Source organism: Dipteris shenzhenensis, chromosome 12 (assembly GCF_047967505.1).
Source record: "Dipteris shenzhenensis isolate YYH24624 ecotype China chromosome 12, Dip_SZ_1.0, whole genome shotgun sequence".
NCBI lineage: Eukaryota > Viridiplantae > Streptophyta > Polypodiopsida > Gleicheniales > Dipteridaceae > Dipteris > Dipteris shenzhenensis.
The window spans coordinates 18879982-18904951 of NC_141607.1; the positions used below are offsets into that span (position 1 = coordinate 18879982).

The window sequence follows — 24970 nt, forward strand, 5'->3', positions numbered from 1 at the left end:
GGCAGAATCCACAAAGAAAAATGCCGTCATTCAGGGTGTTTATGCCAAATTTTGGCAAATTACGCCAGCTTGATTCTAGTTCTGCAACCAGGACGCTCCATCTACGAAGCTCATCGATTGGAAGGGCGCTGCCTGCGCATCCGTCAGCTGATATGACCATGCAACCCTGCTCTTCGAGTTCGCCCCCGGCCCCGAGCACTTGTATTCCCCGTAGAACGCCGTCCTGCAGCAGCAGCCACATTTAGCTCAAACACGGATTGCATGTTCTCATCCACGACAAAAATCAAGCAGCTCTCAAATATGATACCCGATAACCCAGTCTAATTTGCGAATGACAACACAAACAATGGTTAGTGGTCTGTGGGAAAGTGCACAGGATGCATCTAGTCTATTTGTTAGCTCTGCAATTTGCTAGAACATGGAAGGGGATGGAGAGCAGGCACTAGACAGTTGAACATTGATCAGTACGTATACAGGTATGAACATGAATGCGCTTCTTTGTTTCACAGTTCTTACTTCTGCCTGCTTGCAACGCCGAAATCGTTCCATCCCGCTGGCACGATAATCTTGTCGATATACGTGTACGAGAACACAACTCTCGAATACGGTCCCCATGCTCTTCCCAGATAGATCATGCCGGACCCAGTTACTTTGCAGTTTACAAAAGAGTAGCCTGTGTTTTCTCCCGGCTTTTTGCGCTGCTGGGCTGTCAGAGACCCTGAAGTAGTAGCTATGGAATGCAGCTCACAGCCCTGGCAATAGAACGAACAAAATGCTTTAGGATCGGTACTAAGAGGACTTAACCGACGGTGTCCAATAAATTCCTTAGATGTCTGCCGAGAACTTAACAGACATTGTCCAATTTATTCTTAGATAGTCTGCCAAGACAAATAGTTTGTACTATGAATGATCATGCACACTTTGAAAGGTTTTCATGGTTTCTTTTCCGTTAAACATTGAGAATAACCGCATTAGCGTCGCGATTCTTGGACGTCTAGTAATACCGATCACATATTGCAAGGCTAAATCTAATCTCCTTACCTCATAGTAGGAAAGTCCATCTCCGAATATAAAGTCGATAGACCCCTGAATGAAGCAACCTTGGAAATAATGTTTCCCAGAATCATCGTAGAGGGTGTCTTGCGCTCCATAGAAGTTGCAACTGTAGAAAGCGGCCTTATCTCCTGAAATTCTGACAGCGACCGCTTGTCGACCTGAAGCACCTGGAGGCGGGGCAGGCGCAGAATTCTGCAATGGTTGATTGAAGTCCAAGGTCAGAGAAGAAGAAATCCCACTATATCCAAGCTAGAATTCAAAAGACTCTCAGATCAAGCTAGCGATAATTAAAAATGTACCGTGAAGGAGATTCCGCGTGCTATAAACGAGTCAGAATTGATGGCGACGCTAGCACTCTTGAAGGTACTACCACTGCTGGATGCTGTGTCGCCCCAGGTAATAGTGGTAAGATCACTTCCAGCACCCAGGAACGTGATGTAAGGTTTAGTTTTCGGAATGTCGACTTTCTCCCTGAACAATAGACGAAGACATTACAAGGTCAGTCCTCACCGTAGAGACCGACGTTTAAAGTTTTTCACGTATAAAAGCACTGATCTCAGTTTCATTGGTCAATTTGGTCTTACTTGTAGATTCCTGGACCAATTTGGATTGTGATCCTCTGGGTATTATGATTCGGGACTGCGTTAACCGCAGCCTGCACCGTTGTAAAATCTGACTTCCCGGTTTTGCCAATTGTGATAACCTTAGCCGTCGCCGCACTACTCGTGAAGAAGGCAGTATCGGCAACCTGTGGAGGCTTCTTCGTGGACACCTCAGTCACCCATTGTAGAAAGTCTGCCTGGGTATCGGATAACGTCATATTACTAGCAACTGTGGCCTCCAGACTTCGCATAATTGGTTTGCCTTCGATAGACTGAAGCGATGGGAGCACCGTAGCAACTAAAAGGAGAACGCAGAGTAGGCAGAAGTTGTCACAGGCCATTTCTTAGCTCTGTACGTTCAAGACCTAGGATGCCAGATGTTTCACAAACCTCAGTGCTCACAGTCTTAAGAGACACTCGCCGTACTGATCTGCTGCAAATTGAGTTCCGTATCAACGTCAGCTTGAGTGCGTCACTCTTTCTCTTGTCTCTTTGTCCCTGTCTTTTCCTTACACCCTGGAAGGTCGCAAATTAGATCCAAAGGCTTGTGCTCCATATCCAGTGTCGCCTGTCGACTGGCTTTTATAGACATCACGGTGGAGCAAGTACGTCCCAAGGAGCACAAAACAAATCAGCAGTCAAATGAAGGGGGGCCGTCAATCAAACGCGATCCCACCTGCTGAGCTGGAGATGTACTGGGTGGGCATTTGTCTCCTAATAACGGTGGAAGGGTTGACGCAGCGATTCCACTGATTCCAGCACCCAAGTTCTGAATGTTTCCTTGCGTGGAATTAGTGTAGTCGACAAATGTGAACAAGACAAGCGTGAGGAACTAGTCAAAAAGTGGGTGGTGAGTAGGATTCTTGAGACCTTAGCTTAAGAATAGACAATGGTCAATATGCTTTTAAGTGAGGTCTAAGCTACTTGGTGGCAAATTGTTTGTTGTGCGCAGATGTACACTAATAATGACGATGTGGCGCCCTGGCTCAATACGAGAATGGAAAACACTCGCCCAATGCAAACCCATTACATAAACCTTTCTCCATTGTTCGTGGAAAAAAATAAGTTCACCCAACCGGTAATCAAACCAGCAAATTTGACTAGCAATATAGCTGAAAAGTCTAGAACTCTAACTAGTTGGTTTCCTATTGACTAACAATCTGACCGGCCAATTGATATTTAACTAACTAGATGCTAAGCCAAGCCTCTCTTTTGTTGAACCTACCTTACTCTCTCCATCATGGTACACATGCTTGCCTTGTTTCTGGCATTCTGCTAGTTGTGGGAGATGTACCCTCTGCATTTGCCTGTGCAATATCACATCCCTCAACAAAAAACCTAATTGTTAAATAACTAGAAGTAAGAAAGGAAGGAAATGAACTCATTCTAGTGAAGTGCACCTAATAGCTCCCTAATAGGACATGACCTTGAGGTGGAGTGCAAGTTCCTTTGCCTAGGATGACTACATACAATGTCCCATTGCATACATGTGTGGTGGTATTTTTTTCTCTTGCATATTAAGCAAGGGCTATTTAGTTGGTTTATACCATTCCCATGCTTTATTAGATTTTTTCGCCAACTATAAAAGCAATTAATAATCACAAGAATAACATTCACTTGGAAGGACATACAAGAGGATTGGTTAGTGGAGTTGTTTTATGAAGGGTGGACAATAAGAAAATCTAATATACAAGGCTCATAAAAGACGAGTAGAAGGTCAAGTAAATCATTCATATATAAGCTCTCAAAGAGGTTCATGATCCCAAGTATTGATAGATTTGCATCCAAGCAAGTAATTCATTGGAAGGCAAAATGAGGGCAAATTTTGTGCATGTACTCTTTGATGTATCAAAGGTGATTTAAGGGGAAAGGTCTTTCATGGAAATCTATGGATAATGACTTGCAAGATGGGGGCCATACCGTCCATTACTAAAGGTAATTATTTCTTGTTATGGGCATAAGACCTCATACTAGAATGGACCTTGTAATTCATATGACTATAACTGGTTAGTTTGAGAAAGGTATACTTTTTCTTAGATGGCACCACTACAAGCATAGGCCTTTTTTCGACGAAAATACCGACGTTTTTTACACTAATTTTTTTTTAAAAACGGGTGCAAAGGTCATTATTAACGTAGTTATAAGCATCGAAAAAGAACGGTCGCTATATAAGCGTCGCTATATAGTGACACTGTTAAACATCGCTATATAGCGACACTAGTAAACGTCGCTATATAGCGACGATTAACAGAACTTTAAAAAAAGCATTAGTGGGGCTAAACAGGGCCATAGCAAGCCCTGTTTTGCCCCACTAATGTTTTTTTTTTAAATAATTACAAAAAAAAGTTTTTTATTACAAAATTTCCCTTGCAAAAAGGGTGATACAAAATCACTCAAATGAAATGATCAAGCAACAAAAGCATATACATGTCGAAGATATACAACATTGTTTGTTACAAAATTACCCTTTCGAAAAGGGTGATACAAAATCGCTCATACGAGCCGATATACAAAATGATATACATGGCGAAGTATATGCAAACTACTACTACTACTACTCATTCGAATCGTCGTTGTCCTCCTCATCCTCATCTTACTGGCCTGATCCTTGGTCCTCGTGAGCTGCGCCCGCTCCTTGACCCTCGTGAGCTATGCCTGATCCCTAGCCCTCGTGATCGCTCGCCTTTCAGTGATGGGACGCTCGAGCTTTGACCCTAAGAGTGAAACCATATTAATTGAAAATTAGATTGGAACTTAAAGAATAAAACAATTTAAAAAGTGAGATTACAAGTAGGAGTAGACTTATACCGTGTGAGCAGCCACCTTAGCCCAATCGATCGTCGCTCCCATTGCCTCCTGCTCAATAAATTACGACTTTGTTCCTATGCGAAACGCGCGTCGCATCTCTGCATCTGTAGGAAGACGACCCATCACAGCTTGCTGTGGATCCAATTTACGAGAGTTAGATAAAGTGCATGTAATATGTAGTAAAACAAATAGAACAATACATTAAATGAGAAGAAATAGACTTACCATAGTTGCCTCGAACGCCAACCGTCCACCTGCACCAAAGTGCGAAGTACCTACAGCATCTAACCGTCTCCTTGCAGCCCTCCTCTGACCCTCGAACATTTCGAGATGGTCCCTATTCTTCTTCTTGAAGAACATTCAATCAGCTTTATCTGCCCAGCTAGGTTTAGCCATCCCCTTTGCAATGGAAGTACGCAAGGTTGATCTACGATGCTTCAAGACCAAACCCATGCGCTCTCACATATAATTCTTATTGAACTCCTAATTTGGCGAGTTAGGGTATTTTTCTTTTAATTCATTGATGATCGCCTGCTTCTTTTGGTCATCTTGATACCGCCAATCAGTAGCAATGCCGCTCTTGAAGTGGTGGCTCGTCAACCGCCTCATGGTGGCCATCACTACTTTGCCCTTTCTATCTTCTATTATCTCTCCGGTAGCTGTGATTCGATAGGAGAAGTTCTCGACTGGGTGAGGAGAACTCATGGTAGTGGTAGAGTCAGAGCGAGTGGAAGTTATGCGAGCGCTTCCGGAGCAAGGAGAAGCAGTGGAAGTAGGAGAGGGTAAGGGATTTGATTGATACTGTGTCTCGGGACCAAGTGGAGACCTGTAGAAATGTGAGTGTGCTGACTCGTCTACATCTCCCGAGTCAGCACAACATAAGCGGCCCCTCCTACTCTTCCTTCCCTTACAATAGGCATGTGCAGGTGATGACCCCTCAGTCGAAGGGGCACGAGGGGACGGCTGGGCAGTAGGTCCAGCCATCGGTGTAGGAGAGGGAATTGCTGAGGTTCTCTGAGATAGCAGAGAGAAGAATCTCACTGCCTCCTCATCGGTCATCTGTGCTACAAACTCGTCGGGACTCTCGACAAAGCCATGGGTTGCTAGCAAAGGAGTTCCCCAAGGGGTAGTCACAGTGCTACATCCGAGAGGAGTCGGGCCAGGGGTAGCCACAATGCTACGTCTGAGAGGAGTCAGGCCAGGGGTAGTCGGAGGGGTAGGCCCCTGAGGTGTCGCCTAAGAGGAATCAAAGTCCTCTGGAGAATAGAGATCGTGATGTCTCCTCCTGCGAGGCTGTCCATACTAATCGGATGTGTGACGTGATCCCATGTCTAACGTAAACACAAACACAAAAACAAAAAACAAAAAACAAGCATAAGCATAGGCATAGGCATATGCTTATAAAAAGAAGACAAAAAGAGAGGAAGAGAGAAGGAGGAAAAAAGAAGAGAAAGAAGAGAGAAGGAGAAGGAGAAGGAGAAGGAGAAGGAGAAGAAGAAGAGAAAGAAGAGAGGAAAAAAGAAGGAGAAGGAAAAGGAGAAGGTCATGCATAGGCATATGCTTATGAAAAGAAGAGAAAAAGAAGAGAAAGAAAGGAGAAGGATATGCACAGGCATAGGCATATGCTTATGAAAAGAAGAGAAAGAGTGAGGAAAAAAGAAGAGAAGGGAAGGAGAAGGAGAAGGAGAAGGAGAAGGAGAAGGAGAAGAAGAGAGGAAAAGAGGAGAAGGAGACATATGCTCATGCATAAGCATAAGCATAAGAGAAAGAAGAGGGAAAAAGAGCATAAGCATAAGAGAAAGAAGAGAGAAAGGATATGCTTATTCTTATGCATGAGCATATGAGCATAAAAGAAAAAGAGAGAAAGATTAAGCATAGGCAAATGCATATGCTTATGAAAAGAGATCGAAAGAGGGGGAAGAGGGGGAGAAAGAGAGAGGAAAAGAGGAAAATGAGACACGCTCATGAGAGAAAGAAAGGAGGAAGAGGGGAAAAAGAGATTGAAAGAAGGAAAGGAGAAGGAGAAGGAGAAGGAGAAGGAGAAGAGAGGGAGAGAGGAGAAGAGGAGAAGGAGACATATGCTCATGCATAAGCATGAGCATAAGAGAAGAAAGAGAGAAGGAGAAGGAGAAGGAGAAGGAGAAGCAGATGGACATGCATAGGCATATGCTTATAAAAAGAATAGAAGGAGAAGGAGAAGGATATGCATAGGCATACGCTTATGAAAAGAAGAGAAAGAGTGAGGAAAAAAGAAGAGAAGGAAAGGAGAAGGAGAAGGAGAAGGAGAAGAAGAGAGAAAAAGAGGAGAAGGAGACATATGCTCATGCATAAGTATAAGAGAAGGAAGAGGAAAAAAGAGCATAAGCATAAGAGAAAGGGAAGGAAAGGATATGCTTATTCTTATGCATAAGCATAAGAATAAGAAGAGAGAAGGAGAAAGAGAAGGAGAAGGACATGCATAGGCATATGCTTATGAAAAGAAGAGAAAAAGAGAGGAAAAAAGAAGAGAAAGAAAGGAGAAGGATATGCATAGGGAGGGAAAAGAGAGAGGAAAAGAGATTGAAAGAGGGGATGAAAGAGGGAAAAAAGAAGAGGGAAAAAGAGCATAAACATAAAGAAGGAAGAGGGGGGCAGGCCATTGAAAGAGTGAAAAAAGAAGAGAAGGAAAGGAGGAAGAGAAGGAAGAGAAGGAAGAGAGGGAAAGAAGAAGGAATAGGGGAAGAGAGGGGAAAAAGAGAGGGAAAGAAGAGGGAATAGGGGAAGAGAGGGGAAGAGAGGGTTCCTATGCCCATCACTGTAACTAGCGCTTAAGGCACTAGCTGTAGGCCAATACAAATAACAAAAATAACAAAAGGAAAAAAGAGGAAGCACTTTCTTACTTGGAATAGTCCCGCTCAGTGTTTTGTGGACTGGCCCTATAAAAGAGAGGAAACATACCATTTTTCAAATAACTAGTTAGAGGAAGGAGGAGTTTAAAGAAGCAACTACTCAAAAGGATTGGATTGAGGAACACTACAAGACATAGGCCATTTTCTGACGAAAATACCGACGCTTTTTACATTAAAAATTTTATTTTTCACGGGCACAAATGTCGCTATAAAAGTCACTAAAAGCGTCGAAAAAGAACCGTCGCTATAAAGTGTCGCTATATAGCGACACTGTTAATCGTCGCTATATAGCGATATTGGTAAATGTCGCTATATAGCGACGATTAACAAAACTTTAAAAAAAAGAATTAGTGGGACTAAACAGGGCTTGCTATGGCCCTGTTTATCCCCACTAATCCTTTTTTTTTTTTGTAATTCCAAAACAAAGTTTTTTTATAACAAAATTTCCCTTGTGAAAAGGGTGATACAAAATCGCTCAAATGAAATGATCGAGCAACAAAAGCATATATATGTCGAACATATACAACATTGTTTGTTATAAAATTACCCTTTCAAAAGGGCGATACAAAATTCCTCAAACGAGCAGATATACAAAATGACATACAGGGCAAAGAAAATGCTACTACCACTACTACTACTACTACTACTCATCCAAATCCGAATCGTCCTCGTCTTGTTGGCCTGTTCCTTGGTCCTCATGAGCTGCATCTTCTCCCTGATCCTCGTCACGTGTGTCTGATCCCTAGCCCTATTGATCGCTTGCCTCCGATGATGGGACGCTTGAGCTTTGACCCTAAGAGTGAACCATATAAATCAAAAATTAGATTGGAACTTAAAGAATAAAACAATTTAAAAAGTGATATTACAAGTAGGAGTAAACTTATACCGTGCGAGTAGCCACCTCAGCCCAATCGACCGTCGCTCCCATTGCCTCTTGCTCAATAAACCACGGCTTTGTTCCTATCCGAAATGCGTGTCGCGTCTCTGCATCTGTAGGAAGACGACCCATCGCAGCTTGCTATGGATCCAATTTACGAGAGTTAGAGTTACCTAAAGTGCATGTAATATGTAGTAAAACAAATAGAACAATACATTAAATGAGAAGAAGTAGACTTACCATGGTTGCCTTGAATGCCAATCGTCCGCCTACACCAAAGTGCGAAGTACCTACAATGTCCAGCCATCTCTTCGCAGCCCTCCTCTGACCCTCGAACAATTTGGGATGGTCCCTATTCTGCTTCTTGAAGAACTTCCAATCAGCTTTGTCTGCCTAGCTAGGTTTAGCCAACCCCTTTGTGATGGAAGTACGCAAGGTTGATCTACGATGCTTCAAGACCAAACCCATGTGCTCTCGCATATAATCCTCATTAAACTCCCAATTTGGTGGGTTAGGGTATTTTTGTTTTAACTCATCGATGACTGCGTGCTTCTTTTGGCCATCTTGATACCGCCAATCGGTAGCAATGCTACTCTTGAAGTGATGGCTCATCAACCGCCTCATGGTGGCCATCACTGCTTTGCCCTTTCTATCTTCTATTATCTCTCCGGCATCTGTGATTTGATAGGAGAGATCCCCTGATGAGTAAGGAGGACTGATGCTAGCAGAGTTAGAAGGAGTGGAAGCTGTGCGAGCGCTTCCGAAGCGAGTAGTAGTAGTGGGAGTAGGAGAGGGAAAGGGACTTGACTAATACTGTGTCTCCGGACCAAGTGGAGACCTATAGGAATGTGAGTGTGCTGACTCGTCTACATCTCCTGAGTCAGCACAACATAAGCTGCCCTTCCTACTCTTCCTTCCCTTACGAGAGGCATGCGCAGGTGATGACCCCTCGGTCGAAGGGGCACGAGGGGACGACTGGGCAGTACATCCAGCTGTCGGTGTAGGGGAGGGAATTGTTGAGGTCCTCTAAGATAGTAGAGAGAAGAATCTCGCTGCCTCCTCATCGCTCATATGTGCTACAAACTCATCGGGATTCCCGACAAAGCCATGCGCGGCTAGCAAAGGAGTTCCCCAAGGGGTAGTCGCAGTGCTACGTGGAAGAGGAGTCGGACCAGGGGTAGTCATAGTGCTAGGTCCGAGAGGACCAGGGGTAGTCCTCGAGGTAGTCGCCTGAGAGGAACCAAAGTCCTCTGGAGCATATAGATCATGAGCTCTCCTCCTGCGAGGCTGTCCGTACTCGTCGGATGAGCGATGTGATCCCATGTCTAACATAAACACAAACACGAAAACAAAAAACAAAAAAACAAACATAAGCATAGGCATAGGCATAGGCATAGGCATAGGCAAAGAGGGAGAGAATAGGAAGAAGAGGAAGAGGAAGAGGAAGAGGAAGAAGAGGAAGAGGAATCTGAAGAAGAGGGAGAGAAGAGGGAAAAGAGAAGGGGGAGGAGAAGAGGAAGAAGAGGGAAAGGAAAGAGGGAAAGAAGAGGAGAGAAGAGGGAAAGGAAGAGGAAGAAGAGGAAGAAGAGGGAGAGAAAGGGAAGAAGAGAGAAAGAAGAGGGAAAGGAGAGGGGAAGAGAGAAGAAGAGAGAAGAAGAGGAAGAAGAGAGAAAGAAGAGAGAATAAGAGAAGGGGGAAAGAGAAGGGAAAGGAAAGAGGGAAAGAAGAGAAAGAAGAGGGAAAAGAGGAAGTGGACAAGAAGAGGAAGAAGAGGGAAAGGAAAGAGGAAGAAGAGGGAGAGAAGAGGAAGAAGAGAGAAAGAAGAGAGAAAGAAGAGAGAAAGAAGAGGGAAAGGAGAGGGGAAAAGAGGAGAAGAGAGAAGAAGAGGAAGAAGAGGGAGAGAAGAGGAAGAAGAGAGAATAAGAGAAGGGGGAAAGAGAGAATAAGAGAAGGGGGAAAGAGAAGGGAAAGGAGAGGGAAGAGAAAAAGAGGAAGAGAAGAAGAGGAGGAGAAGAGGGAAATGAGAGGAAAGAGAAGAAGAGGAATCTGAAGAAGAGGGAAGAGAAGAGGGAAATGAGAGAAGAGCATAAGAGAAGAGGAATCTCTTATGCTCATGCATAAGCATAAGCATTCTTATGCTCATGCTTATGTTTATGCATGAGCATAAGAGAAGGGGGAAAGAGAGAAGAAGAGGGAAAGGAAAGAGGAAAAAAGAGGGAAAGAAAGAGAGAAGAAGAGGGAAAGGAAGGAGAGATTGGAAAAGAGGAAAGAGGGAGAGAAAGAGAGAAGAAGAGGAAGAAGAGAAAAGAGGGAGAGAAAGAGAGAAGGGGTAAAGAGAGAAAGAGAGAAGGGGGAAAGAGAGAAGAAGAGGAAGAAGAGAAAAGAGGGAGAGAAAGAGAGAAGGGGGAAAGAGAGAAGAAGAGGAAAGAGGAAAGAGGGAGAGAAAGAGAGAAGAAGAGGGAAAGAGAAAAGAGGAAAGAGGGAGAGAAAGAGGAAAGAGGGAGAGAAAGAGAGAAGAAGAGGAAGAAGAGAAAGAGAGAAGGGGGAAAGAGAGAAAGAGAGAAGGGGGAAAGAGAGAAGAAGAGGAAGAAGAGAAAAGAGGAAGAGAAAGAGAGAAGGGGGAAAGAGAGAAAGAGAGAAGGGGGAAAGAGAGAAGAAGAGGAAAGAGGAAAGAGGGAGAGAAAGAGAGAATAAGAGGGAAAGAGAAAAGAGGAAAAAAGAGACATATGCTCATGCCTATGCATCAGCATATGTCTACTTCTCTTATGCTCATGCATAAGCATAAGCATGAGCATATGTCTCCTTTTCTTATGCTCATGCTTATGCTTATGCATGAGCATAAGAGAAGGGGGAAAGAGAGAAGAAGAGGGAAAGGAAAGAGAGAAGAAGAGGGAAAGAGAAAAGAGGAAAAAAGAGACATATGCTCATGCTTATGCATGAGCATATGTCTTCTTCTCTTATGCTCATGCATAAGCATAAGCATTCTTATGCTCATGCTTATGTTTATGCATGAGCATAAGAGAAGGGGGAAAGAGAGAAGAAGAGGGAAAGGAAAGAGGAAAAAAGAGGGAAAGAAAGAGAGAAGAAGAGGGAAAGGAAGGAGAGATTGGAAAAGAGGAAAGAGGGAGAGAAAGAGAGAAGGGGGAAAGAGAGAATAAGAGAAGGGGGAAAAAAGAGACATATGCTCATGCTTATGCATGAGCATATGTCTACTTCTCTTATGCTCATGCTTATGTTTATGCATGAGCATAAGAGAAGGGGGAAAGAGAGAAGAAGAGGGAAAGGAAAGAGGGAAAAAGAGGGAAAGAAAGAGAGAAGAAGAGGGAAAGGAAGGAGAGATTGGAAAAGAGGAAAGAGGGAGAGAAAGAGAGAAGGGGGAAAGAGAGAATAACAGAAGGGGGAAAAAAGAGACATATGCTCATGCGAATGCATGAGCATATGTCTACTTCTCTTATGCTCATGCATAAGCATAAGCATGAGCATATGTCTCCTTTTCTTATGCTCATGCTTATGCTTAAGCATAAGCATAAGAGAAGGGGGAAAGAGAGAATAAGAGGGAAAGGAAAGAGAGAAGAAGAGGGAAAGAGAAAAGAGGAAAAAAGAGACATATGCTCATGCTTATGCATGAGCATATGTCTACTTCTCTTATGCTCATGCATAAGCATAAGCATTCTTATGCTCATGCTTATGTTTATGCTTAAGAGAAGGGGGAAAGAGAGAAGAAGAGGGAAAGAAAAGAGGGAAAAAGAGGGAAAGAAAGAGAGAAGAAGAGGAAAAGGAAAGAGGGAAAAAGAGGAGGAAATAGAATGAAGGAAGGAAGAAGGAAAGAGATTGAGGGGAAGAGAGGGTTCCTATGCCCATCACTGCAACTAGCGCTTGAGGTGCTAGCTGCAGGCCAATGCAAATAACAAAAATAATAAATGGAAAAAAGAGAAAGCACTTACTTGAAATAGTACGTCCCGCTCGGTGTTGTGGACTGGCCCTACAAAAGAGAGGAAACAACCCATTTTTCAAATAAGATGTTAGAGGAAGGAGGAGATTACAAAAGTAACTTCTTGAAAGGAGGAGATTGAGGAGACAAGGAAAGGAGGAGATTGAGGAGACAAGGAGAAAGAGAAGGAAGAGAAATACAGAAAAGAGGTGAGTCTTCTTTCTTTCTTGAAATCTCATTTTTTGTTTCAATCCTTTGAAAACAAGCATGAAAACTAGTTTACAGGTTTAGCAATACAAGGAGAAGCACTCACAACACTAAAGCTAACAAACAAATAACCTACATTATTTAAACAAACTCACCTCTTGAAGAACTTCCTTTCAAGAAACCAAAGAGGAAAAAGGGTAGAGAGGAAGTACAAGAGCTAGGAGAAGGGTGAGGAGTGGAGAATAGAGTGGGAGGTTGTCGGAAATAGGTGGGAGGTCATCAAAAATAGGTGGGAGGAGAGATTGCCTTGCTTACTTGAGAGATTAGAGAAGGGGATAAAGAAAGCACCGCACGACGGGAGTCTTAGGGGTTTAAACCCACAGCGTTGCTATATAGTGACGCTTTAAGTCACTTTTTGTTGTAGCATGAAGGGAAGCTCATAGATGCTATTTTATAACTGTTAATATCTCTTCTTGCAACTTATGTTGTGATTTTATAAGTGTAGATGGAAGGGATGAGTGGAAGCTTGTCCGATGATGCGCCAACGCCCGAGAGCACGAAGTGGCTTACGAAGAGGTTATACTATCATTGCACTCATTGCAAGCGAGAAGTACAACATCAACATCATATTATCATGCACCACTTGCGGATGTATGGGGAGGAGCCCGAACCAGTACCCACCATTGGTGTTGCATGTGTTGATGGACCATCGGTAAGTCAAAGCTATTTAAGTTCGCAGTCTTATTGTATATACCAGGAAATACAAGATCTTATATTTACACGAAATCTTAAAATAGGATGAGGAGGGTGATGAGGGTACACATATACCTTCACTTTCAGCAAGACTATAGTCTCTCGGATGATGATGAGGGTATGGTCGACATGATGGATTTCATTTTTAGGGGCATTACATCCCATGTACACGTGATGTCAGAGTCTGAGGTCAAAATGTGAGAGTTGCAATCAACACAATTGTACGAGGGTGCTAGGATGTCTAAACTACGTGCTTGTCTCTCAATCTTGAATCTACAAGTAAAGTATGGGTGGTCGGATACACGTGTCTCGACCTTAATGAGGTTAGCTCTTGCATTAATTTGACTCATTATTTGGATATTGTTTGTTTTGAGAATCATCATTTGGATAGTGTATACCGAATCATCATTGTTCGAAGCCTATGTATGTTTTAAATTATCATAGGTTGCTTCGGAAGATGTTGCATGCACCAAATACCATGCCCGCATCAAGAGATGAAGCGAAAAAGATGCTAACAACGGTGGGTATGGATTATGATACCATCCATGCTTGTCGTAATGATTGTATTCTCTTTCGTCGTGAGCATGGAGATTTGGCTAGTTGTCCAAAGTGTGGGGAATAACGATATAGAGATGACTTGCAGGGTGATCGGATACCGATAAAGGTCTTGAGACACTTTCCCATCATTGCAAGAATACAACACATGTTTCGATGCAAATCCATAGCGGAGTTGATGACATGGCATGCATTTCATTAGTCCACTGATGACACATTGACGATTCCCACAGATTGTGCAGCTTGGAAGCACATAGATAATCAGTGGCCGGACTTTGTGAGGGAGCCACACAACTTACATCTTGGGCTAGCCATGGACGGCATGAATCCTTTCGGGTTATGCTCAACATCTTGGTTGACATGGCCCATAGTCGTGGTGAATTACAATATCCCACCATGGCTAACAATAAAAAAGGGACACCTCATGCTTGCACTACTAGTGCCAGAAAAGTACAAGGCAAAAAATATGGACGTGTACATGGCACCGTTGATAGAGGAGTCACAGATATTATGGAGAGGAGTGCAGGTCTTTGATATTTCTAGAGCTCTTAGACATACCAATGATATTTTGGTCAGGGGTATCTTGATGTGGACCATGCATGACTACCTAGGATATGGAGAGTGCACAGGTACGTGGTTGTGTCTTTACATGTACAATGAGGTATTATGCTTTTATGACTCTCTTTCACATGCATGTCTTGTACTAACACATTCATGCACGCGTGCAAGACTTGTTACAAGTGGGTACCATGCTTGTCCTGTTTGTGGACCGGCTCTGAAATCGCTTGCACGCTACTCCAAACATATGAGGAAAAATGTTTATGAAGGTCATGCTCGATACCTTCCGCTCGACCATCTCGCACGTGGAGGTCAGCTTGATCCACCACCATCATATTTGAAGGCAAGTGACTGGATTCAAGCTTGGAGGGTGAATGGAGAGGAACCTCCTCCTGGTATGAAGAGGCTATCGATCTTTCACAAGCTTCCTTATTGGGGTCAGTTACAAATCAATCATCTCTTGGATCCCATGCATATCTTCAAGAATATGGGGGCTACTATTTGGGCACACTTGGTTAGTTCCAAAGACTCAAGAGGAGTGCGAGAAGACTTGCGTGCTATGAATAGGATGTCTCGTTTGTGGCCCCAAGTGCATGCTTCGGGAAAAGTTTTCCTCCTAAAAGCAACGTGGATCCTCTCTACGAGGGAGGAGGCAGTGGTCAAGGCAGACATTGCATCTTTTCAAACACCGACAGGGTACATGTGTTGCTTGAAAGGAGCATTTTCAAAGGACAATAAGCTTAGTGGGATCAAGTCCCATGATTGGCACAAGGTCTTATAGGTATTCTAACTAGAATTAGTGTACCGATAATCGTGATGTGTTAGCATAATTATTATTATGTTATATTGTTGACATGACTTCATTGTTACTTTGATAGTTCATCCTCCCAATTACAATAAAAGGGTGCTTACAAGAAGATGTTAGAAATGCTATATTCAAGATCAGTGGTATTGTGAGGCATGCTTACTATCAAATCGCATTGATGGCATTTTCTTTAATTTAAGCTGAATAATCTATAGACTGATTATGAAAATATCTTACATGGGCATGTGAAATAGGTGGATATCTTAAAAAGAGATCTCCATATCGAGCATCGAGAAGGCTAGGGTGGAATCCATCGAAGCCATATGCTTGCTTGAGAAGCACTTTACCTCGAGCATTATGACAACTCAAGTACACTTGCTTGTGCACATAGTTGATGAGGTGGCTATTGTAGGTATCGTTCATAGTCGGTGGATGTTTTTTCTCGAGCAGTTTATGAAAACTTTGAAGGGATTTGTAAGACAAAGAGCAAGACCAGAAGCAAGCATGGTAGAGGGATGGCTTGTGCAAGAGTCATTAGTATATATCACGGAGTTTCCTGCATCCACGGATCTTGATATGCCGCAAGCTTGGCATAACAAGTATGATGATCGCATCGTTGGTGAGGTTCCCCAAGGAAAAGGGATTGAAAGAAAGATGAGCGAAGAGCAAATGGAGAAATTCAATAAGTTTTGTATCCTCAATAGCAAGGAGATGCAGAAGTGGATTGAGAGATATGAAGCAGCCAAAGCAAAAATAATAAATGCAAGGACAAGATTCAGAGTAATGTATAGGCGATCGCAACCATATCCACGGGATCTGGCTCTTCTCCCCACTCACATGTCACTTGATTGGCTACAATTGAGGACTACCAGAATTCGAGCGATTACGTTTGAGCGAGGTGATGGTTCGAGTGAGGAATTTCATAACTTTTGACATTCTAGTATGATGTTTTATGTTCAAAAAGTAGCATTCATTGCTTACTTTTAGAGTTGTTGTCCTACCCATGATATTGTGAGTAATCAATTGTCTTATAAACAAACAACAATTTCTGAAAATATTTGGTAATGTTTTTCAAGGGTCAACAAAGGAGGAGTGGAAGAAAGGGGTAAAAGTATGTGTTTTTCTTGTGCAATTTCCATTTTCAAGGCAAAAAATTAATGGGAGGAGGAGCCTCCCTAGAGGCCGTGATATCGCGGCCTCTTGGGAGGCTCCTCTTGCCAATTTTATTTTGGCCATAACTTGGTCAATTGGACTCCAAATATGGTCATGTTTGTAGTCAAAACGATCGGAATGATATGAATGAATACATTTATCATGTTAAAGTGTCAAAATCCTAGATCTTTAGAAAGTTAATACTTATCTTTGTTTCATGAGAGTCGGACCTTATCAAACTCTATATTTAATTATGACCATGGATTTTTCTCATATAGAGTCTGGGTCCTTGGTTTCCTCCCTCCATCCTAGAGGTGTATACATGGTCAAGGACATATGAAGGTGATCCATATTTAGTTAGCATCATCATGGTCATAAGGTGATCAATAATTTATTAGTTCCATAGTTTAAACATTTTATTCATGTGATTATTTTGTGTACAAAATGGATCAAATCATGTCGGTAGCATAAAAACCAATGAGCTACAAATAGTTGTTTGTGAGAGATTTTACTAGGAGGAGCTTCTATATCATTGGTGGGACTATTGTTGCCATGTATGTAACTCCATAAAATAAAGAAACATGTTCAACTCACATGCTACCTTACATGATTTTGAGTGATCGCCTCGAGGTGTAGACATTGCAACATTTTTCCTTTTGTATCTATTGAATGATTGCTAACTTGCATGTATTTACTATTTATCGAAGAATAGGTTTTCTCTTTGTATGTTGCCAAGAATTTTCCCTTTGGTATTCATTGAATGATTGCTGACTTGCATGGATCTATGAGTTATCCAATAGTAAGTTTAATCTTTGTAAGTTGCCAAGAATCATACAAAAAATAATTTAAAACAATCTGTAATAGTGTCATGTAGACTCAACCATTTTTACTAAAAATTTATTGCTCCTACAGGTTTACACAAAGTTCCTCATAAGTATCGCTCGAACTTTGGGCTCGCTCGAATGCAGTCGCTCGATGTTTTGACTTACCCGCTACAATTGACTCTACGTAAAGCCGAACACGATGGAGAGACAATAAACGAGCGTGAGCAAGAGTTCTATCTAGATGTATGATGCATGTAAGTTTCTTACCTCTTAACGTAATTAAGTAATTATTTGTGGCAATATACGCTATAAAATAGATGCATCTTCATTGTTTTAATGATGCTCTTTTACAGTACAAAAAGTATAGTGCATTATGGTCATATGGATGACATTTTCGCGTGGAACGCATCGATTCAAAGAGAGTCACGTATGATTGTGGAGTCATGGCTAACTTCACACAAGATAGCCGAGCAAGTGCTTCGGATACCAATCTTCTCTCCTCACAGTTGGATTATTGTGGAACCATACGGCGAAATCTATGAAGTTGATTTCAAACAATTTAATACTATTTACAGTGGACCCCATGCGACAGTGAGAAAAGATAGTAGCAGTTTCTTTGCAATAGACTCCACCAAACTTTGGACCGATGAAAGTGATACTTTTGTTCTTCCCGAGCACTGTGAGCAAGTGCATACTAATGATTTAATTAATTAAAGCTTTCGTTTTTAAAGATCCATTGATACATATACTTAAACATAATTTCATATATATAATTGACGACATTTAGCACCCATCTTCAATATAGGTGGTTTTTCATCCAAATCATTCTGATCCAAGATGGTGGTACGTGATCCAAGTTGCACCACGAAGTAAGCAAATTTTTAAAGATAGAGATGTGGATATGGAGATGCCACTACCAATGCCGGATCAATTGATCCAGATGAATCTAGCGAAGAAGATGAAGATCACAATATGAGCCAAGAGGAAGATGCACATAATGACATCGCACGGAAAGAAGATGGAGATCACGATATTGAGGAAGAAGACAACGATCATCAAGAATCACCACACTTTATTGAAGAAGATGATCAAGTACTTTTAGGTGAATGTACGATGCTAGAGTACAATGATGATATAGGAGATCAACTCGGTATAGAGTTAGAGATAGACTTGTTTGGCGCGTTAGACTTGGCTCAAGATGAAACCGTTGATGTAAATGCTCTTCATTGATTTTTTTCATCTCAAACTTGGACATGAATATATGAGCTTCGAAGGCTTGATGTAAATGCTCTCGTACTTTTATTCTCTCAAAAGATCAAACATGTATGAAAATTTAAAAAAAATTGCCATTGGAGAAAACTAACTTTTAAGGTCGATATGAGAAAAAAACTCTCTATAAAACGTCGCTATAAAAAAGTATCTCAGTGTCGCTATATATCGACACTTACAATTCTGATAAAAGTCGCTATATAGCGACTTTAGCGATGGTCGCTATATAGCAACGTTTGACTAAAGTTGCTATATAGCGACCCTTGATGAGGCGCGCTTCCAATTCTGATGATTAGCGCCTCGCACACGCTAAACGTCGGTACTTAAACGTCACAATAGGATCTGTGTATAGTCCGACGTTTTGAGAAAGTAACTAGTTGCATGTACTACTCTATGTTGAGAATTGTATATTAGACTCAACTGGAGTGTGTTAAACACATTGATGTGATTGGTGGGCATGGATCTTGGATAGGATTTGGATTGGGTGATGAGGACTTGGTTGTCTACTTAATAGGCGATCACTTCATGGGTCATTGTTTGCTTGAGTATAGCCATTTTTTTTGAGGTTCAGGGAATTTCCTGTATATAGGTATCTTGCATGACCCATAACAAGACCATAACTTATGCATTGCTCAATGAAATTCAGCAAACTTTGTCTTCAAGTTGTAGTACAAACAGTTGTTGCTACCTCTGGGGAGAATGAGGAAGATCTGACCCATACTTTCTATTATAGTGCACAAAACCTAAGTACAAGGTTGAGCTAGCATTTAAGGATAATTAGGGAACAACCTATGAGAAGTGAGATGCAGTAGCCGGAGCTTTTTTCGTTTTAAAAAATATCCAAGAGAGGCTGCAATTACAACTGCTACATAAGAGTCCACAAACATTTGTGTACTCTTCTTCTAGATGCAACCTATGCCACAATGAAAGAAGGACAAGAGTGTCTTCAAATTGGATTTAGACACGCATGAGCACATCTTGGGGTGTCTTGGAGTGGTGGACGAGGACGACTGAGATAGTACTAAGAAAATGTAGTCTCATTGCAAGGAAACAATATTCCACTTATCTTAGAAAATGGATAATGTATTTGAGACTACATTTCTTTTAGTAAATCCCAAACTAACCACCGTACTTGTTTTTGTAAATCCCAAACAAGAAATCCCATGCCTGTTTTAAGTATATCCCAAACAGCCACCGTGCTGGTTTTATTAAATTGTTTTTGTAAATCCCAAAAGATAAATCCCATGCTTGTTTTTGGTATATCCCAAACAACCACCGCACTGGTTTTAATAAATCCCATAACTTGTTTTTAGTATATCCCAAACAACCACCGCGTTGGTTTTAATAAATCCCATAACTTGTTTTTAGTATATCCAAAACAACCACTGCACTGGTTTTATTAAATTATTTTTGTAGATCCCAAACGATAAATTCCATGCTTGTTTTTAGTATATCCTAAACAACCACTGCGCTAGTTTTATTAAATTCCATAACAAATCCACACATCCACAAATCCATTTATCTTGTAATAATAGAAGAAAACCACCGTGTTAGTGGTTATTAATACCTAGTGCAACCAACCACCATGCTGGCAACCAATTATCCTACACTATCGCCATGCTATCCTAAAATTCATTGCATAGTACTACACAACAACACAAAGCACCCATAGACATGCACACAGACACGTTTCCTTAACTATTAAAAAAACTTATGGGTGCGTCTATTTGCACATCTATAGACCCATGTCTATAGGCATGTCTATATAACATACAGACGCGCTTTTAGACGCTCTGTAGAAATTTAAAAAAAAATAAAAAGACACGTACATAGATGTGCTTATAGACGCACTGCAAAATCTTCTTTTTTTGTAATTGTGAGGTTGAACAGAATGCTGTGTATGTTGTGTATGCTATGTGGCTACAAGAATCCCATTTCCACATTGTACAATTCAATTCTTACATCCAACTGCATTTTAATTAGCACGATTCCAAGCACATCTATAGGCTGACGATTACAATTCCAAATAAAACATTACAATTCCAAAATGTTTAGTTCACAAGGCATTCATTGATAGAACGTTGCACAAGGAAATTGAAAGCAAAAAAAATAAAAGGAGTGTATATTAATTCATAGCCCAAAAGGTGCTTGTATGTACATATAGCACGAAGCCAAGCCATGTCTTGTGGCTTCAAGTACAAAAAATAAGAGGAGTGTATATACAAGAGAGGCACGAAGCCAAGCCAATGGCTTCAAGTACAAATTTAAAGAGTAGCTAGCACTACCTCTACGACTAATCTAAGTTCTCTGCATCCTCGCTCCCTTCTTCCTCATCTTCTTCCTCCTGATCCAACCCTAGGGCCCTGTAAAAGAGGGACAACATGTATCCATGTATGAAAAATCAAATCTTTATTTATAATATTAAAATTATTTAATTACTTTTAAATACCTGGGGGGCGCTCCAGTAGCCCAGATATACTGCTCCTTAGTAATCAAACCCATCATCATAGAAGTGCCTCCATGTATCTCCTTTGCGATGCTAGCGGTGGTAGGATGTCTCGACAAGAGTAGGGTACCTTCCCACAATATCAAGTTGCAAGATGACACAATTTGCAAGGGGTTAGTACAAAGAAAAAACCTCCTAATAAACCACATAAACACAATATAATCTGAGATCGATACTTATAAATTGGGCCTCCCATGATTCAACACCCCCTGCTCCAAAATGCATGTTTCCATATTGCTCCATTTGGATCCTTCGTACCTCCACGTGCTGTAGACTGGGGTCTGCCTTTGCTACCTTCATTGCTTTCTTTCACTCACGCTTGTGAGTAGTGTGGGGCTGACCCCTTGGTGGTTGACCTCCCTCTCTCTTGGCAATCTCGGCTAGTGCCTACCTCTTAAGCAAAGATCTTTTATTGGCAAGTATCATAACAATCTTTGACTTTGCCCATTTATCTATGAACTAAACATTGGGGGGATTGGGATACCTAGAGTGAACAGTAGCAATGGTCTCATCAGCCAACTTTTTTGGTTGCTCTTTGTAGTGAATAAAGCAATCTCTGTAGTTGTTAGCAATTACAAAGCGCATGAAGGCCATGATGTCCTTTCCTCGTGCATCCATCAAGATGTCTCTTATCTGAGTGATGTCATAGAAGATCGTACCATCACCCTATAACATGTCTACATCATCTGAATCATCCCCACCGCCACCATTACCCCCCCTAAAAGCACTGTGCCATGCATCCCCCACCGCTCTCCCCACTACTATGCCTGCTGCCGTGTCGTGTCGAGCTAGTACGTTGGCCACTCGTATCTGGAGAAGCAACTCTCGATTGCACGGGAGTACGCTGGCGGCTCTGCAAGGTAGAAGGGCCTCCTGACTGCAGGGGGGAGAAGGGGCTCTAGACCGCCACAGGGGAGAAGGGAGTGTTGATGATCAGGGAGAAGGGACACTAGACTGTAGGGGAGAAGGGACTCTTGATGATTGGGTAGAAGGCGTGGCTCTGTAGCCTATTGGGCTATCTCGACTCCATTGGGGTTATCTCTGCTGGTGTGGGGTTGGGGTGGTTTGGAGTCTATACTGCCGACTCCCGGGGGTGTTTAGAGTACCCGTCATGTATGTGTATAACTCCCCAGGAGTGGGAGGGTGCCCCAAAATATTATATAACTCCTGAAAGATGGCATCTTGAAGATCAGATGAGGCTGAAGAGATTCCTAGCCACATGATGAACTGAAGAAAAGAAAAGAAGAAGATTACCATCGAGCATGCTCTCTTTCCATCATGCAAAAGAAAAAATGGAGTGACAGCCTGACATTGAGCAAGCATTTACAGACTCCTGCATTCTTTGAATTAGAGTGACAATAGGTAAAAAGAGAGGAGAAAAAAGAGAGAAAAAGAGAGGATAAAAGAGAGAAAAAGAGAGAAGGAAAGAGAGGAGAAAAGAGAGGAAAAGAGATGAGAAAAAAGAGAGAAAAAGAGAGGAGATAAGAGAGGAAAAGAGACAAAAAGAGAGGATAAAAGAGAGAAGGAAAAAGAGAGAAAAAGTGAGGATAAAAGAGAGAAAAAGAGAGAAGGAAAGACAGGAGAAAAGAGAGGAAAAGAGAGAAAAAGAGAGGAGAAAAAAGAGAGAAAAAGAGATGAGAAAAAGAGAGGAGATAAGAGACGAAAAGAGAGGAGAAAAAAGAGAGGAAAAGAGAGGAGATAAGAGAGAAAATGAGAGGAAAAAAGAGAAGGAAAAAGAGGAGAAAATAGAGGGGAAAAGAGAGGAACAAAGAGGAGAAAAAAGAGAGAAAAAGAATGCTCCATCTTGCATGCCCTCTTTCTTTATCCCGCCCTCATGCTTCAATCCAATTTTTCTCTTTCTTGGACCCGCCCTCATGCAATCACTTATTTCCATCATTCATGCAATCCCTAATTTCCTCACGAATGCTTAAGGGAAAGAGAAGGAAGGGAAAGGGAAAGAGAAGGAAGGGAAGAACACACAAGAAAACATAAGAAAACTATCATAGTGCATCTATAGACGCGTCTACAGGTGTGGCTGTCTATTTTTTCAAAAATTAGATGCGTTGCTAGACACATCTATAGATGTGCTCCGACAGATGCCTTTTTAAAGAAGCTAAAAAGGACATGCGCTCGATCCCAAAAAGAACACATAATAGCCACAAAGTGTTATATCTTAAAATACTAATATTCTATAATAGAAAAGAGTCACCACATCACAAGAAAGGCAATAGCTAAAAGCAATTACGTGCTCTTAGTCTCAACTATCAAAACAGGTTGCACATTCAATCTTGCTTTTATAGTTTGAATGATCTTGTATATAATTGTTCTACATTAAAGTTTGCTTTTATAGTTTTGAATGATCTTGTATATAATTATTCTACATATAATGTTTTTTAATTAGTATCACTCAATCATGATTAGAGACACTTTATAAGTATAGTTTATTAAAGACACTCTTAGAATACCCAAAACTGAAATATACCAATTATGAAAACTACTTTTAGCAGCTCTAAACTTTCCATTTCAGCTTTAGACATTTAAAGACACTCTTACAATACCCAAAACTGAAATGTACATGTTTGCAATGTGAATAAAGAGTAGTAGAATACTATAGATCTAAGAGCATATAATATGCAAAGTACAAAAAAAAGAGAGCATGCCTCGGGCCTGAAGGCCTCAATACAAAATAGGACTCAAGACTCTCAAATCAAGTACACAATGTAAATAAAAAAAGAGAGTCATCTCTAATGGTTTGAAGGTGGCATAGCAATGGAGGCCTCTCCCTCACCCTGCTGGGCCTCATCATCCTCAAGCTTAGGAGCATTCTCTACTACATCACTGTCGAAATCCTCATCTGGTTTGAATCCAAAGATATGGTTCAGGAGTGCACTCTTCCCTGAACTTGTTAAGCAAACACAAGTTTGAATTAACAAATACAAGATCATTCGCCTTCTAAACCCCAAGCCTGTTCCTCTTTTTGGATGCAATGTTTTCAAAATTGCTCCACAACCACTCAACGGGTGAAGAGCTAGCTCCTTGGCTGAGTATACAAATGGCCAAATGCTGCAACAATGGAGCATATTCCCCATAGTCCTCCCACCAAAGAGCGGAGGAAATCTTGAACCAATCATTCTGTGCATCCTCCAAACCAAACAACCCTTTTCCTTGCCTATAATATGACAGTTCCTCCTGCACTTTTCTCCTATCATCTGGATGTGAGACAAGTCGTCTCAATATTTTCTCCCATCCCTGCACCACCCCTTTATCTATTTCTTGCCCTTCCCTTGAAAATTACAGATCCAAAACAAAGGCTGCAGCCTCCAAAGTTGAACGATATTCTATCCCGAGAGGTTGCCAGGGCCCCCAACTCCTCCTTCCTTCAAGCATACAAAGCATCTATTTTTTGAATGGTCTTAATCATCCTATCCATCCCTTCATACACCTTCCCAATACAAGGACCATATCCATCAACAAATCTCAACATCAAAAGAATTGGCTTTGTAACCTGAAGCAAAAGGCGAACATCATTATAGAGTTTAACTAGTATATAGTATAAAATTTTATCCACATGCGACATGTTCCAGGTCAGCAGCCTAAGTGAGCCCCCATTCTGCAAAAATCACTCAAACACAAAGGGTTTCTTATTTACCCCAATAGCATAAACTGTTGCTTATTGGTTAAAAAATAAGAATGCATGTATACTCTAAATTTAAACCCCATGAGAGATTGAGCGTCACACAATTGCTATTGCATTTCATCTTAAGGCTCAAAAACCCACCAAAGCTATATGATTTATCAATCATCAAGGATCCTACTTCCTCTATTCTATGTTCTAAACTAGGCACTAGCTTAGTTGGAAAATTGATGGAGCTCATTAATCATCAAGGAAAAAGTGATAGGCTGAAAATATAAGTGGGCTTAATTATTACAAATTTTAATCGAAAGCTTTCAATGGATTGCCCATTTCCATTACTCTATCTTGAATTATCAGCTATCCTTCACTATGCACAAGTGGGGATCTGATTTCTAACAAACGCAATCCAACACATGAATTTGCTTAATATGGAAAAAAAGGACAAGGGAACATATATTATGCATGGGAAATAAATTTGGGATACTAGGCGACAATTGAATTTTCTAAAGTCTTTACATTTCTAAGAATCAATCTCAAGACCCAAA

General features: G+C 41.4%; 1 protein-coding gene across 1 annotated transcript; it reads right to left on the minus strand.

Moving 5' to 3' along the window:
* Positions 1-75: 75 nt before the first annotated feature.
* Positions 76-24368, minus strand: LOC147895931 (putative pectinesterase 53). The gene is made up of 10 exons (XM_087382188.1): positions 24181-24368; positions 23842-24074; positions 23580-23687; positions 23452-23458; positions 8118-8147; positions 1641-1901; positions 1356-1527; positions 1042-1248; positions 517-752; positions 76-223 (listed from the first exon to the last, which is right to left on the minus strand). The coding sequence occupies exons 1-10, from the start codon at positions 24366-24368 to the stop codon at positions 76-78; spliced, it is 1590 nt and encodes a 529-aa protein (XP_087238314.1).
* Positions 24369-24970: the final 602 nt, after the last annotated feature.